Here is a 16,286-nt window from a genome sequence, read left to right on the forward strand (position 1 = left end):
AGGCTGCTATCGATCCTCCCTACCTCTGTCACTCCCTCCCTCCCTCCCTCACACCTTCCTCTCTTCTCTCTCAAACTGTTTTTTTTATCACCTCATTTGCATAATCCAATTTTGCTTCCTGTTGTGTGTATGTGTGCGCGCGCGCGAGAGAGAGATTAACAGCTTTTTTTATGTGAATCTGTTTCAGATTTGTGTGTTCTTGTGTTTTTCATTTAAAAAAACAACAACAACAACAACAACAATAAAAAAACAATTAAAATCTTTCAAGATGAAGAAAATTTGCCGGTCCTCACTTTTTAAGAGCTGGTCTCTCTCTCTCTCTCTCTCTCTCTCTCTCTCTCTCTCTCTCTCTCTCTCTCTCTTTCTCTCTCTGTGTGTGTGTGTGTGTGTGTATGTGTGTGTGTGTGTGTGAACATACTTTGGGAATGTATGCGTGCCTCTGCGTATGTGTTGCTTGAAGCTGATTAATTGCAGTTGTGCTGTTTGGGGTTTTCAGAGTAAGTTTCAGTCTCAGCTTCACGCCCACTGAAATGTGTCTGTTTGTGTGTGTGTGTGTGTGTGTGTTGGTGCGTGTGCATGTGTGTGTGAGTGTGTGTGTTGCAGCTCTGCAGAAAAGTCACTCGTGCTTGGAGCTCCCTGTCAGCTTCCTGTTCAGAAGCATTTCCCCGCAGATAAACAAGGGGCACCCATTACATCCTGTTAACAAGTTAAAAATGAGATTGTCAGTCGTGAATTCGCTCTGACAAACTCCCTTTTTTCATCGTGCGTCAATCATTTTAACTCACTGCTGTCAGAGCGGGAAGGTGTGAATGGCCTGAGCGGTGCGGTTACAGATGATAGAAGACACTAACTACTTCATAAAAATGATATTTGTTACAGACACCTGCTGGTATATGAACACGGTTACTTATTTCTTTGCTTTGGTTGATTTACTTTTGTTGCTGAAGCTTCAAGAAGATCCTCAAAGTATTAAAAGACACAAAAACAGATGCAAGCCCCGAATTACCTGATTCACACCCACTGATCTAAAAAAGAGTTATTATGAAGTTTAAAAGATCAATAAAGCAGCTGAATGTGTGTTATTCATGTACAATAATGAACGAAAGGGAAGAGAGTGCTTAATATCCATCTTAGCTTCATGTAATGATACCATCATCTTCATCTGTTGACATTTATCCTCCCTCTTCCCTCTGTTGCCCCTGCTGTCTGCAGGCTGCAAGTCTACCGTCTCCTTTCTTCCACGTGGCTCGCAGACACCCACATGTGACAGACACATAGAAAAGACCAGTTAACCACAAATAACTGCCTCAACCTTAACTGAGCCGATGACAGCGGGACTGATGAGGGTATTAATAAAAACAGACCAAAACCATCCTCACACATGTTAAAACAACAAGACTTCACAATGAATTCATTATGAAAGAGCAGAGCAAAGACCGTTAGAGCCGCCACATTAGTCAGTTAATCGATTAGCTGTCAACTATTAAATTAATCGGCATCTATTTTGAGAATGGATCAATCATTTGGAGTCAAAAAAAATGTTCTAATTTTCTGATTCCAGCTTCTCAAATGTGAATATTTTCTGGTTTCTGTAGTTTTTTCTGACGTCACCCTGAGCTTTGGGAAACAGTGATCGATATTTTCCCGCAATTTTCTGACATTTTACAGACCAAACAACTAACCAACTCGATTATGAAAATAATCGTTAGTTGCAGCTTCAGTCAACTAGAAACTCGGCCTACTGAAGATCAGCCAAAAGCAGCCTGAGACTTTTGGCCACACTTTGTGATGAAGCATCATGTGACGCCCACTGACGCCCATACACAACCATTATAAAAGGCACAGCTGCAAAATGATGAAATTTGCTCAAATGTTACTCTATATGTTATGTTATGACACTGTCATGATAGAGGTGTTTTCTTGATGAGTCATTTAGTTTATAAAATGTCAGAGATTAATGTAAAATGCCACGATCACAGTGTTCCTGAAGTCTGATTCGACGCCTTCAATTGTTTGTTTTTTTCCAGCCAACAGTCTATAGATCTTAAATTTAAATATTCACATCTGAGAAGTCAGAGGCAGTGAACTGTTGTCACCTACGCATAGACAAATTACTTGAATCATTTATCAAAATAGTTGCTAGTTAATTTGATGTCGATCAACTAATCTATTAAAGGGCAGGTTCACAATTTTTTTAAGTGTGTCTTAAAGCATCAGTCAGGTGTCCATATGAACAGTGAAAGAGCTTTTCCTTGCTGTAATCGTTCCTCCTGTTCATACTGGCTATTAAAAGATCCTTCAAATGTGCTTTCACTGTAAGTGATGGAGGCCAAAATCTACAGTGTGTCCACACAGTCATTTAAAAAGTTGATGTGAGGCTTATATGAGTCTTCAGCAGTCTGAGTTAGTCATATCAAGTGGATATCTGACACATTTACAGTCTTTTTAGCACCTTGTTGAGCTGAAGTTTCATATTAGCTTCAGATAAACTTTTAAATACATTGTTGCACAGAATGAGGACTGTGGATTTTGTCCCCCGTTATTTACATTGTAAGTGTATTATGAAAGGATCTTCTAATGGTCAGTATGAACAGGAGGAATGATTAACAGCAAGAAAAACATGTTTCACTGTTCATTTGGGCTCCTGACTGTTTTAAGACAGACTTGAAAAACTGTGAACCTGTCCTTTAATACACTGATTGTTTCAGCTCTACATGTGTTGCTATTTCGTGTCAAATTACATCTCGTTAAGTTGTTAATATCACACCATGTCATGCTACATTATGTTACTTTTATTATTTAGGGAGGATTACTCCAGAAAACATTGGTCCGCCCAAAAAAGAAGTGAAAATGTTGATTGAGCTGCTGCTTCACTGTTTCTTAAGTAATTTTATCGCATTGACAGCAGGAGGTTTCAGGCAGCTGGCAGTCAACTGCAGGACATTGTTTCGCCCACCTGTGCCAGCGAGCAGCTGTCTGTTTGAAGTGCTCTTGAGCAAGACACTGAACCCCCTCAAGCTCCTGCAAGGCTGCACTGCAGCTGACCGTGATCTCTCTGGAAACAGGCAACCAGAGAGAGAAACTTCCTGTCTTCACGGTAGTTTGACTGTGGGCAGAAGTAACACCAAGCAAAGTGCAAATAAAGGTGATATTTATTCATTTTATTTCTCTGGTGCTATTTTCTGCACTGATACATATCAGGGCATAGAGAAGGAGGGGGAGGGGAGGAGGTGTTATGGTGTAAAAAGTCTCTCAATTCACCTCAAGCACATGGGTCAGCTGATGTTCTAGTGCTGAACCAGCTACTCGAAGGTCTTCTAAGCTCTTAGTAGTGCACCTCCAACGCTACTTTTATAGTGCTGGTTTTGTAGTGTCTGTAATCTTTGTGCTGGAAGAGTTCAGGACAGAGATGATTTTGGCCTTCATCCTCCTCTGAACCATAATATTTAGACGCTCAAATCTCAGGCCACTAACTTATCGACCAGCCTGAGACTGTTGTCTTTACTAGTCTTCAAAAAGTGAATTGGCTTCTACCAACTGATGGAAATGAATCTGACAGGGAGTGAAAAATAACAAGTGGTGGAAGAAGTATTCAGATCCTTTACGTAAGTAAAAGTACCAATACAACAATGTAAAAATACTCCGTTACAAGTAAAAGTCCTGCATGAAAAATCTCACTTAAGTAAAAGTATTATGAGCTTGATGTAGTTAAAGTATTGCAGTAAAAGTAGTGGTTTGGTCCCTCTGACTGATACATTACTATATATGACATCATTAGATTATTAATACTGAAGCATCAGTGTTAGAGCAGCATGTTACTGTTGTAGCTGCTGGAGATGGAGCTAGTTTCAACTACTTTATATACAGTTAGCTGGTTTTGTTTAATCTTTAACAATTTGTTGTATTTTAAAAGCTTGTTATATTATCCATTGTGTCAAATCTTCATCTGAAAAGTAACTAAAGCTGTTAAATAAATGTAGTGGAGTAGAAAGAACAATATTTCCCTCTGAAATGTAGTGGAGTGGAAGTATAAAGTAGCATCACATGGAAATACTCAAGTAAAGCATAAGTACCTCAAAATTGTACTTAAGTACAGTACTTGAGTAAATGTACTTGATTACTTTCCACCACTGCATATAACTAGATGCCACTAAATTCTACACACTGGTCCTTTAAATTAACTTTTCTCATCTGTATATAAACATTTTTTTAAACAGCAAAATCACAGTTCTTCTGTTTATAATTTTAAATTAATTTGACCTTTTCTTATTCATATATTTGACTACAATGTAACAATGTGACATATTCTGTTTACACATTACTTCATTCTAGTGGATCTTTACTAATAGTTGTTTTTTTGTATTTATTTCACACTTGTTTTGGCAATGTAAACGTATGTTTCCCATGCCAATAAAGCCCCTTTGGATTGAATTGGAAATTGAACATTGGTAGTATGCCATCATATCTGTAGTGACGCTACAGTGATGAATTCATTGGGTTGCAGTTCCCCATTATGAGGAACGGAGTGTAAATAAACTATGTGTGTGTATTAACAGGATAAGCATGAATATCTGTATGTTCCTACTTTCCTACGTGACAACAAAAAACAGTTAAAAAGATCTTTTCATAATATATCATCGTTTATCTCGGATTGCTTCCGTTTTGTCCTTGTATTTCGAAAGTACTTACCGGAAGTGGCAATCTGTTATCATGTCACCATTGATGCTGTTTTGACTAACTACGTCGCTGTGGGGCAGTAAACTCTCATGATTATCAACCATTGACTGTATACTGACCATGGATTATCGCCTTCCAGTGGTCACAGAGTGGAACTGCAGCACATTTTTTTGATTTATTAATTGATTGATTGATTGATTCTTTATTGACATATAAAACAATTACAATTTTCTTCCACAAAATGATCATATACAACATATCAAAAATTTCTTCTTAGGGTTTGCGAAAGAAAAGCAAAGAAAACAAACAAACTCTGAGCTCTAGGGAGATAAAGTTCATATAAAGATTTTAAACAAAACAGGTATCAATAGTTTTTACAGCTTTTGGATTCGAGGAAATCGAATTGAATCAATGTATTGTTTGACCTCCTTTGTGAAAACCAAGAAGTTTGGCTTTTTATCTGTCATTTTTCTTTAAAGAATATGAAATTTGGCCAATAGAATAAAAAGATTTGTAAAATATAGCTGATATTTCAATTCATAAAATGTTAATTGTAAGACACATTTAGATAAACTACTGCGATGTTTACGGAATATTACATTTAACAGCTTTATTGATACAAGTATACAGCAAGTTAACAACTTGTGTCTACAAACAAACAAAGAAAAAGACATAGTTAAATGAATATCTTGTAAATCTTACAGGGTTTTATTATTAAGTGTTAACTGCTTTTTTGTTCGTACATTCTGATAAAGAATAAATGTTTTGTTTGATATTAACAGTCAGCTCTTTTTTTCATTTTGATTTATTAATATAAAATTTGGTCGTAATGAACAAATTAATTAAATAGACAGTTAGTGCTGTTGTGGTCCATCAATTGTTTGGGCTCCGTACTTCCACTTCCGGTTCCGGCCCGTCGCTCTTTCCGTTCCGACGTTCTTTCCTCCCATTTCTACCCAGCGGTCCACGTGTGGATTTAATTCGGTTTTTCACCTTAACGTTTGCTTGAAAAATCTGGACCAAATGTCGTCATCAATCGAGCAGATGAGGGCGAACGTGGGAAAACTCCTGCGAGGAATCGATAGGTACCGATTACTGATCACGGATGGATAACCGGACGAACAAGCTAACGATAGCTTAGCCTCTGTGCTAATGTTGAAAGCTAACGTTTGCTGAGTTAAGACGGAGGCGGTAAACTCAGTCAGAGGCTTTCTTCTTGTTTCTTTTGTCAGTCTGGTGCCAGTGTGAACACTGTGTTTATAAGATACATTTGCAAAAGTAACTGAATATTAAAACTGGAGAAGTTGTATCACATTCTGACAGCTAACGTTAGCTAGGTGACATCCTTCCCATTAAATTATTTCTTCCAAAATATTTACTAATGTTAAAGACTCACCTGACGTTTTGTTGCCCCAACAAACTAGTTCAAAGCTGAACTGAAGTTTAATGTCAGTCGCTTTTTCACACAGGTGACATGATAAAGGACAGGTTCACAATTTTTCAAGTCTGTCTTAAAACAATAGTCAGAAGCCCAAACGATCAATGAAACTGCTTTTTTCTTGCTGTAATCCTTTCTCCTGTTCATACTGACCATTAGAAGATCCCTTCATAATGCACTTACAATGTAAGTGATGGGGGACAAAATCCACAGTCCTCCTTCTGTGAAAAAATGTATTTAAAAGTTTATCTGAAGCTAATATGAAGCTTCAGCGTTCAAATGAGTCAAATCAAGATATCAAGATATCTTTCAACGTTACAGTCTTTTTAGTGCCAAAGTCCCTCTTTTTGTTACTATACTTCCACCACAGATCAACTGGGAAACACTGTCCGAGGAAATTTGATGCTAAAAAGACTGTAAATGTGTCAGATATCCACTTGATATGACTAACTCAGACTGCTGAAGCCTCATATAAGCTTCACATCAACTTTTAAATGACTGTGTGGACACACTGTGGATTTTGGCCTCCATCACTTACACTGAAAGCACATTTGAAGGATCTTTTAATATCCAGTATGAACAGGAGGAATGATTACAGAGAGGAAAACCTCTTTCACTGTTCATATGGACACTTGAAAAATTGTGAACCAGTCTGATCTGACCTTTAACAAATGTTAACTTGCTCAAAATTGATGACTCCAAGAAGGCACCAGATGTTAGCTGGGTTTCTCACTCAAAAATATTCAGTTTATTATCATAGAGGACTAAAGAAACCAGAAAATATTCCCATTTGAAAATCTGGTATCACAGAATTTGGGCATTTATTTCTTTAAAAAAAATGACAGTCACGATTAATTTATTATCAAAATAGTTGGTGATTAATAAAGCTAAATTTAGAGATCCTGAAAACATCTGACTGGCAGTGCAGAATAAGTATTTCCATTACACAGTTACACAGAAATCATCTACACTCGATTCATGAGCGATGATGTCGTCTCTCCTCGCAGATACAACCCAGAAAACCTCGCAACGTTGGAGCGCTACGTGGAGATGCAAGCCAGAGAAAACTCCTACGACCTGGAGGCCAACCTGGCTGTTCTGAAGCTGTAAGTTACATCATCATCATCACTGTCACCGGCCGACATTCAAACCGTAGCGGATATTTTTAGCTTACACTGGAACATTTGCTGAATCAGCCAGAAACTGAGAGAATTAGGTGGAGTTTCCTTTTAAAGACATTGTGTTGTCTGAGTTGTAACGATGGCTGAATGTTTCCGCGGAAAGAACTTGTTTTCTACAGTTTAATATCCTGTTGGTTGTTTAACTTGTTTGACTGTGTTTTCAGGGTATTGACACCCTCAGGGCTGTGTTTGTGTCTAGCTGTACTGTTCAGCTTTCTGCTGACTCGGAAAACAGCAGGAAAGCCAGACAGTACAGGTGGTGTTGATTATAAAACAGTTAAATTACGATGTTCAGCTTTGTATGTTTCTAAATTAGTAACATTTTTCATACAGATGTTAGTTTCCAGACCTCCTGACTTTTAGAAATTGCTTTAAACGTGTCGGTGATGTAAAGTGACGGTCATTAAATGTGTCCCATGCAGGTACCAGTTCAACCCCGCCTACTTCCAGACTCAAGTGACCTCACAGGTCCTGCTGAAGGCTCTGACCAACCTGCCACACACCGACTTCACTCTGTGCAAGTGCATGATCGATCAGACACACGTATCCTTTTGGTACTGTTTCATGTATGTCACGTTACAAGCTGTACAACGGGGTCCGACAGGGTTTGGTTTGGTGTTAATTTGCTCTGAAGGAGGTGTGTGTGTGTGTGTGTGTGTGTGTGTGTGTGTGTGTGTGTGTGTGTGTGTGTGTGTGTGTGTGTGTGTGAGTGAGTGAGTGTTTTGTCCTTCAAGTTACAGCTTTCCATAAATCTGCATGTACTGATGATGTCATTGGTACATTTTTTCATAGAGGTTGATCTTTTAGTTTTCACACTCTTCTTTCTGTCTTTCTTGCGTCTACATTCTGATCTTTTTATCTGCATGTTATTTTTTTCCACTTACATCACTAGCGCAAGTAAAAAACACACAGTTAAGGTCTTTTTTCTGAATGTGCTGTCAGTGTAACCACAGTTCTGCATATGCAAAAATAAAATTTTTGTATTAAAAATGAAGACGAGGACTTTCTGCACAACAAACTGAGCTCTGGACTCAGTTTAAAATGAAATGACATTAATTCAAGCGTTTTCTGCAAGTAGACAATGAATGTAAATCAGGAGAACTTAATCGTCTCCTTTGTTTCTTTCACCTGGTTTCCACTTGTTCCTGTTAGTCTGAGATTTGTGTTAATATGAGTTTAACATACTGGAGGTTTTTAGTAAAATAATGTATGTAGTAGAAGTGATATAAGTAGAGTGTTGTAGCCAGTGTCACTGTGCAGGAGTGTGTGTAAATGGATCCACGGTGGGGTGGGGGGGTGGGATGGGCTCTGTCTTGGGGTCAGGGGGCGTTTCCTTGACTACAGTGTCGCAGCAAGAGGAGCGCCCCATCAGACAGATCCTCTACCTGGGGAACCTGCTGGAGACCTGCCACTTCCAGAGCTTCTGGGTACGTTACACACACACACACACACACACGCACACACACACACACACACACACACACACACATGTTGGCTGCAGTCATGCACAGATTTACTGATGTATTTAATGTATGCAGTCAAGTCAGTTTTATTTTTACAGCCCAAAATCACAGAGTTGCCTCAAATGGTTTTACAAATCTATCTATCTATCATTAATCCATCATTTCTGAGGAGGAAAAACTCCCAAAATATTCTTTAATGGTGAAAAAGGAGGAAGAGCAACAGAGGAGAGATTCTTCCTCCAGGACAGACAAGCATCTGATGTTGTTTATATACAGAATAGACAGAAATAACAATTATTAAATTCTGTATGGAGTCGTAGAACAATATCGGGTAGATAGATTACAAACGATTCCTCATGATTAAATATTAGTAAAAAGTTGGAATTTTTGATTGTTTCAATAAACTTTTTAAAAAAAATTTATTAGTTGCTGATTAATAAGGGGAGTAGAGCCACAACCATCAATTATTTTCATTATTGATTAATCATTTTGTCAATAAAATGTCATAAAGTAGTGAAAATGCCCGTTATAATTTTTTTCTCAAATGTTTTGTTTTGTCCGAAATCTAAAGATATTCAGTTTACTATCATGTACGACACATAAAAGCTTCAAATTCTCACATTTGTGAAGCTGCAACCAGCAAATATTTGGCGTTTTCTTTATTCAAAATAATTGTTGATTAATTTCCTGTCAGTCAATTAATTGATGAATCGTAATAAGTAATCAGAATGAAGGAAATGTGTGTTTTCTCTGTTTACACAGAAACAATATGTATCTCAAACACAGCTTTATACCAAAGAAAATGTCATTATTTCACAAAATTTAAATGATAAACAAGCCTAACAGTGTCTGTGTCGTATGTCATGTTTAATTTTGAACATTAAATTATGCAGCAGCGTTAGACGGGAAATAGAAAGAGGCTGACCTCTTAAAAATCCACACAATAAATTAAACCTTTGGTTGCTGCTCATATATGTTGTTCTGTCTGTGGTTTCAGTGTTTTAATGAATACCATCAAGCAGCTGATTAGACGTCGATCAGGGTTCATATTGTTGATTTCTCTGATTTCCTTCTTGTTCTGGTTCCTGTTTCTCTTCCTGGTCTCCAGACTTTGTGAAACAGTTTGTCCATCTGGTATCATTCAGTCACGTTCTCTTCCTTGTTTCCCCTGACAGACGAGTCTGGAGGAGAACAGAGAGCTCATCGACGGCATCACCGGTTTCGAGGACTCTGTTCGCAAGTGTGAGTATCGTCTCTCTGACTGACTCACCGCAGTGGACAGTTAGAACTTACAGTAAACGCGAGCAGCTGATTGCATTCGACAGTTTGTGGGAGATAGCAGGAAACAGCCACACCCTAAACTGTAAACATGTCATTACATGAACAAGACAAGACTTTAACATTGTTATTTAATTGATCTTCTTCTTTAGTCATCTGCCATGTCGTGGGCATCACCTACCAGACCATCGAGCACCGGTTACTGGCTGAGATGCTGGGAGACCCACTGGGTAAGAACTTCAACTGTAGAGAAACACACAGCTGTCAGAATAACTCAACAACGATAGAAGCTTCATCTGTAGACCACATGTCCCCTCCGCCCCCGTCTAGAAATGATGATCTGATTTAACTTTAAAGCTCATGTAATGTTTGTCTCTCCTCTCCGTATGTTTGCGCAGACACGCAGGTGAAGGTTTGGATGAATAAGTATGGCTGGACGGAGAACGAGGACGGTCAGATCTTCATCTACAACCAGGAGGAGAGCGTCAAACCCAAGAACATCGTGGAGAAGATCGACTTCGAGAGTGAGTGCTGATGGAATGAATCAACGTTTTTTTTGTTTTTGGTCCATGTTGTTCCTGGTAGTTTTTGACAGTGTTATTTATAGGTATTTAAGGTATTTTATGCTAATTAAACAGCTGACAGTGAATGAACAAGATATTAAAACCAGCAGTAATAGGTTGTGCTCCTGTCTGCAAAGCTTTAGGAATAATTAAAAGATTAATTATCTTATAGTTTTGTTAATTTCACTATAGATCTAACGGCTGCTTTTCTCTCATTGTAAATTGAATAACAGATAGAAATAAGTTACATCCCAAAATCCATGCATCCTCTTTGTAATTTCATTTTATCATCATATTTCATGTCGAGTGTTATTTGTGACTGTAACTGAAGACAAAACTTTTTGTTTCCTCTTTCCACAGGTGTATCCAGCATCATGGCTACATCTCAGTGATGCAAATACACACACATACACTCACACTCACATTTACAGATACACACACCAGTCATCAGAAATTCAACTTGCTCTTTTCGCAATAAATGTAATTTATCATTTACAGCCTCTGTGTGTGTCTGTGTGTGTATCTTTGAAGTTACCAGGAAGTTTTATCTCCTTGCAGTGGAAATGTTTGACAGTTCTTCCCAGGAATTGTGTAACTTCCTTGTTTGTCTAAATGGTATCAGGGTGTTGGCTAAACACTGTTATTAAGCAGAAGAATAACTTGACATAAATCAGGGCAGCCTGGATCAAAGCTGCTGCTGAGTCGTCATGTGAGGTGTTGTGTTTATCGTTGCTCTGTGTCTTCCTGCTTGTTGAGTGTTAAAGTGACGATTGGACAGAGAGTTTCCTGTGTTTCATGTGCTCGGCAGGATTATAGGTGCACTAGTATTCGAGACTGTGTGATAAAATCCGTCTGAGTGCTTCATATCAGTATCAGGAGAACAAAGGAACATTGTCCTGAAGTTATTACCTGTAGGTAACAAATATCTGGTGGCCGTTGGTTAAAAACACTTCTGGGTTTAGGAGTCTGAAGTATTTTCCGTTGATGATTTTAAAACACAGAGGAGATGTATGAATATCTTGTCAGTACAGCCAAACAATTAGCAACACACTTCAATATAGTCCAGTACAACAACACAAACACCATAATAAATACAGGTTCAGAAATTACCGTAGATTTGAATCAATGCCTCTGACAGTGTTAATAAAGGTGTAAACTCTGCAATGAGGGAATTAATCACATTGTGCAAATATACCAAATAAACCAGCAGTGAATGACATTAAACCAGTTCAGCTGTGATGTGGTGATGGGAGGTCAACCACTGCAGGAGACTCACTCGTTGTTTTTTGTAGTTTATACACAATTGTTCTTTAAAAACATGAAGTTTCACAGAACTTAGTGAAGAAATGATACTGTAGAGTTCAATGTTCTTCTGATGAAGATGATCGGAGGATCACTGTCTGGACCGGGATAATGCATCACTGATCCTTGAAATGAAACCATTTGGGATCCCCAGGACGTATCAGAGTCCTCGACACAGAAAGGTTTTGGATCCTCTGGGAACAGAAAGCTCGGTTGAGTGTTTCTGATGAGTGTTTCTGTTCGAGGTGGTTGTCAGAGGGTTAAAACTTCATATTCCAGCTCGATAATAACAAGATAAAACTGTTGGTTTTACATTTTGCAGCCTTGATTCATGGTTATTACACAGAAAGTGTTTCCAGGTAACAAATCACAGCATTAAAGGAATTTTTACAGTATTACATTAAAATAAACAAGAATGTTTGGAACATGAGGGAAGATGAATTTCAGAATTATAATCTGGTATTTACCTGTTTTGATTTATAAGAATTTTCATGTGGTTTTAAAGGTTAATTACACTGATAGTATCCCATAATATTACCTCATTATTATCAGGTTATCACCCCATTAATGTCACCATATTACCATTTTTAATCACACTGATACAACCTTATTATTGTTAACAGGTTATTGTATTATTATCAGAATGTTAGTATGATGTTACCAGTGATGGGTCACTACATATTGTTAACCTACTGGAACTACAATTTTGACTGTAGGCAAATAGAAAAGAAAATAAGATCAGATTCTGCTCTGACATGTGAGCCGACAGGTGACCTTTGCAAAGGTAAAGTTGAGAAATGGTCTAAAAGGAGACAGTTCAAGATAAACAAGTTTTAAGTTAACATCTAAATGCAGTTTTACAAGTTTATATTTTTGCATTTTTTTCTGTTACTGTGTGAGAAGAAGCTACACTTTGACTTTTCAGTTGAATATCTTTTGCAATCATTTCTCTTCATTAGGTATTTGCCTATATGTTATAATTTTGTATTTCATTGCAAATGTAATTACATGTTTTATGAAGTAGTTTGAACTACTTTTCCCAAGTAACTTTAGTGAACTAAACTATATTTCTATTAGCTTTGCTGTAGTTCATCTCTCATTGTGACGTAATTTGCAACTTTACGCTTCCAGAGAAGCTTCCCGACATTGGATTTACCGATTGTCAAAACCGATCTGTTTCCTGGTTATTATTTTAGTAATTACCATGATATTACCTTATATTATATTATATTACACTATTACCTTGTTATTGTCGAGCTGGAATGTAAAGCGCTACCGTGAAAAGATAATGAAACCTCTAATTTAGGCTGATTTTGTTTAATGGCGAACCATTATTATTTTAAGTATATCTGAGGAGTCAGTGCATACTGATCAGAAACATGTGGGAGTGCCTGACTGGGCGGGACTGGAAACCCCTGCCGGCGTGAATCCAGAGCAGCACACGTTCCGCCCAGGTGAGCATCTGTGCACCTCTGCGGGAAGGTGTGGCCTGTCTGTGTTTATCACCTGCACGAAGTGAAAGGCGCACACGTAAATCGGAAGTTCTGCACTACTGACGGTTCAGCAGATAAGATATTAGTTTTTGACATGAAAAAGTCGTTGAGTTTGTCGTCTGAGGGCTCCCTCCCTCCACCGGACGATGATGTGGACTCGGTCTCTCCGGACGAGCTGCTGGGCTCTCAGTCTCGCCTCTGGCTGGCGGATGTGTTATCCGGGAACATGCCCTCTGAGGGCGGCCAAGCGAACACCTTCGGACGGGACGGACTGTTCGTGGACTATCACTTCCCACTGGGAGAGCTGGAGATGCAGCCCGGGGTCAAGTGGAAACGACCAAAGGTAAAGAAGACCTCCTCTGCAAGGTGGTTTCAAAGTCACCCCGCGGTCACAGGTTTTATATTTAATCACAAGGAAGGAAGTATTTGTGCTGTAACATGCACTGCGTCAGTATCTAACCCTAATATTTGCATGTATCAACTGAAGCATGTGTTGGTACATTAATGTGTAAACAGCATTTGAATGTCCTTCCTGGTCCAGCCAGAGTTCATCAACTTTATACTGTTTCCTTTATGACAGTGCATCATAATTTATGAGTTTATGACATGTCTTGCTGGTTAATCTTTATCTGCTCAGTAACCGGTCAGATGCAGATGTAGTGGACTAAAAAGTATAATATCAAGGTGAAATACAGGAGAACACAGAAGTAAAATTGCACGAAATGGAAATACTCAAAGTATTTAAAGAATTGCTCTTAATTACAGTACTTTATGACTTCACAGTTCTGCCTCCCTGTAGAAAAGAGAACGAGGACTACTGACCTAAATGTGTTAGTGGGATGTTGAACTGTGCAGGCCCAGAATCAAAACAAACACAACATGTAGCTCAATGTAAGTCTTCATTATGTAGATTTAGAAAGCCTATATAGAAGAATAGAGTCTACTTTCACTATGATAAAACGTTATGAGAGGTCAATGAAGTGGCTTAACTTTAACAGAAAGTGAAAATGAGAAGCATAAATGAAGGAAGTTGTTCTGTAAATGCACTAAATTGTTGTGTCCGATAGTCATTAGCAAGTGGAAGCTTGATTATAAGAACTGCAAAATACTATAAACAGTGTAAAGTCATACTTAAAAGTGCAGGAATAGGAGGGAAGATTGTTAAAAAAAAAAGAGAAGGATTGTTGGATCATTTTATGCCTTTTTATTATATAGTTGACAGTACAGAGCTGATAGATGAGGGGGGAGAACGATGGGAATGACACATATTAAAGGTTTATGGCTGAAAACGAAAGAAGGTCATTACAAATTATGGGCGTTGCCTTAAACCACGAGGCTGTCCTCATAAGTATCACTTCTTATAAACATCAGTCTCACCATTAAATCCTTACAGCAGCACAACAGGAACACTGTAGTCAATCCTTCAGTAATTCAAAAAACAAGGTAAAAAAAAAATTCTCTCCTCTTCTCTTCTCTTCTGACACATTAAGGCAGGTCAAGGTCAAGATAAGATCAGAGCTCATGGTGTATTTAGATAGAGTAAATATGTGGCCTATCAAATCAAGGCATCTCTACATGAAACTACCTAACCCAACAACAACCCATGTGTTGCAATGTAGAAGGTAATATGCAGTTTTTATTTTTTAATTCTTGCCTCGTTGCTATTAGCCCACTAATGTTTTCTACTGGAGCTGGACAAAATAACAAGGACATTTTACAGAACAGTATAATGCAATTTAATAGTTTTCCTGAAAACGTACTACAGATCAAAATCAAAACCTCTCTGGCACACAGTCTCCACACATCTGGAACATTACAAACCTTACAAAAGATGCATTTATTGCAGACTGAGCTGCACGTTGGCATTCATGAGCCTTATATTAAGTGCAAATGCACACAAACATAACAGGTTTGCTCCTCTGCAGTGCCCTGCAGACCTGATAACAAAAACAAAAAGTGTCATACTTAAGTGATAAGGTGAAGTTGCATTATCTTTACAGCAGTCTGGATTTTTTGATAAAGATTGCAACACAAGCAGAAGTTTATCACGTACAACAGTCAGCGTCTTCTCTTCTGCTATTAAACCAAAGCCAAACATCTTTATATATTATGAAAATCACTTTGGTTTCATAAGTCAGCCAACGGCGTCAGTCCTTTGGGTTGCAAGAGGAATTTTACCTTCTGTATTCTTGTAAAAACTTGGACAGCCATCACCTTTAGGGTGTTTTCTCCTTGTTTAGACAGCAGGACAACTGAGAGCGCCACAAACCAGCAGCAGCAACACTGGTTTAACAACTGCTGCCGGGTCGATGTTACATAGAGAATGTAGTCTGAGCAAACAAAGCATGTCTCCATGTTAACCAGCTGCTCACGATCATTTCCGGAAATAATTCTCAGTTTTTCCTGAACGGTAAAACCAAGAGCCCACGCAGATTTTATTACACAAAATTAAACATTTGATAACTGAAATCAAACATTGTCCAATATGTGAGTTAAACTTTGCCTTCAGGTTAATGCTGCATGATATATTGTTTCAGCATCGACATCACGATGTGACGTCAAGTAAGGAAAATGCGTGACACACACAGGAAACTTGTTTTTTACACACAAAAAAGTTATCTTGTGCACACAAAACTTGTTCCCACAAGATGATTTAATGTATGAATATTACATTAATTATACATGATTATTACATAATTATAATTAAAATAATCATACAAGATAATTCTCTTGTGCATACAAGATAAAAAAATATCACCTTTTGAGACTTTAGGGGCTCCGTACTTTTCAAACAAAACAACATAAACATATCTCAAGGTCCCCAAACAGAAGTAACTTCAGATTTGTTATCTAAAACCACAACATGTTTTTAACCACAACACTAAGACACA

At 38.1% G+C, this 16,286-nt stretch overlaps 2 protein-coding genes across 3 annotated transcripts in view; both read left to right on the top strand.

Moving 5' to 3' along the window:
* The first annotated feature begins 5,579 nt into the window (after positions 1 to 5,579).
* On the top strand, positions 5,580 to 11,097 carry eif3k (eukaryotic translation initiation factor 3, subunit K). 2 transcript variants are annotated; one of them, XM_067595461.1, is made up of 8 exons: positions 5,580 to 5,762; positions 7,123 to 7,221; positions 7,719 to 7,839; positions 8,649 to 8,723; positions 9,935 to 10,001; positions 10,190 to 10,267; positions 10,436 to 10,561; positions 10,961 to 11,097. In XM_067595461.1, exons 1-8 carry the CDS (start codon positions 5,701 to 5,703, stop codon positions 10,990 to 10,992), a joined length of 660 nt encoding a protein of 219 aa, XP_067451562.1. In that variant the 5' UTR covers positions 5,580 to 5,700; the 3' UTR covers positions 10,993 to 11,097. The 2 variants fall into 2 exon arrangements, with proteins under 2 accessions (XP_067451562.1, XP_067451561.1); XM_067595460.1 differs by having other exon boundaries at positions 5,581 to 5,762; positions 8,646 to 8,723.
* A 2,208-nt stretch (positions 11,098 to 13,305) lies between these two features.
* Positions 13,306 to 16,286, top strand: part of zgc:85932 (uncharacterized protein LOC405875 homolog) — a 31,572-nt gene continuing 28,591 nt past the window's right edge. Inside the window, exon 1 of the mRNA XM_067595462.1 lies at positions 13,306 to 13,738. Within this exon, the coding sequence (XP_067451563.1) occupies positions 13,490 to 13,738 (249 nt within the window). The 5' untranslated portion in view covers positions 13,306 to 13,489. The remainder of the gene's footprint in view (positions 13,739 to 16,286) is intronic.

The sequence above is a fragment of the Thunnus thynnus genome, chromosome 7 (assembly GCF_963924715.1).
Source record: "Thunnus thynnus chromosome 7, fThuThy2.1, whole genome shotgun sequence".
Taxonomy (NCBI): domain Eukaryota; kingdom Metazoa; phylum Chordata; class Actinopteri; order Scombriformes; family Scombridae; genus Thunnus; species Thunnus thynnus.

Coding starts and splice junctions, on each gene's coding strand:
- eif3k (XM_067595460.1), top strand. CDS start 5,701: ATGTCGTCATCAATCGAGCAGATGAGGGCGAACGTGGGAAAACTCCTG. Junction 7,222..7,718: donor AACCTGGCTGTTCTGAAGCT/GTAAGTTACATC, acceptor TGTCCCATGCAG/GTACCAGTTCAACCCCGCCT. Junction 10,002..10,189: donor CGAGGACTCTGTTCGCAAGT/GTGAGTATCGTC, acceptor CTTCTTCTTTAG/TCATCTGCCATGTCGTGGGC.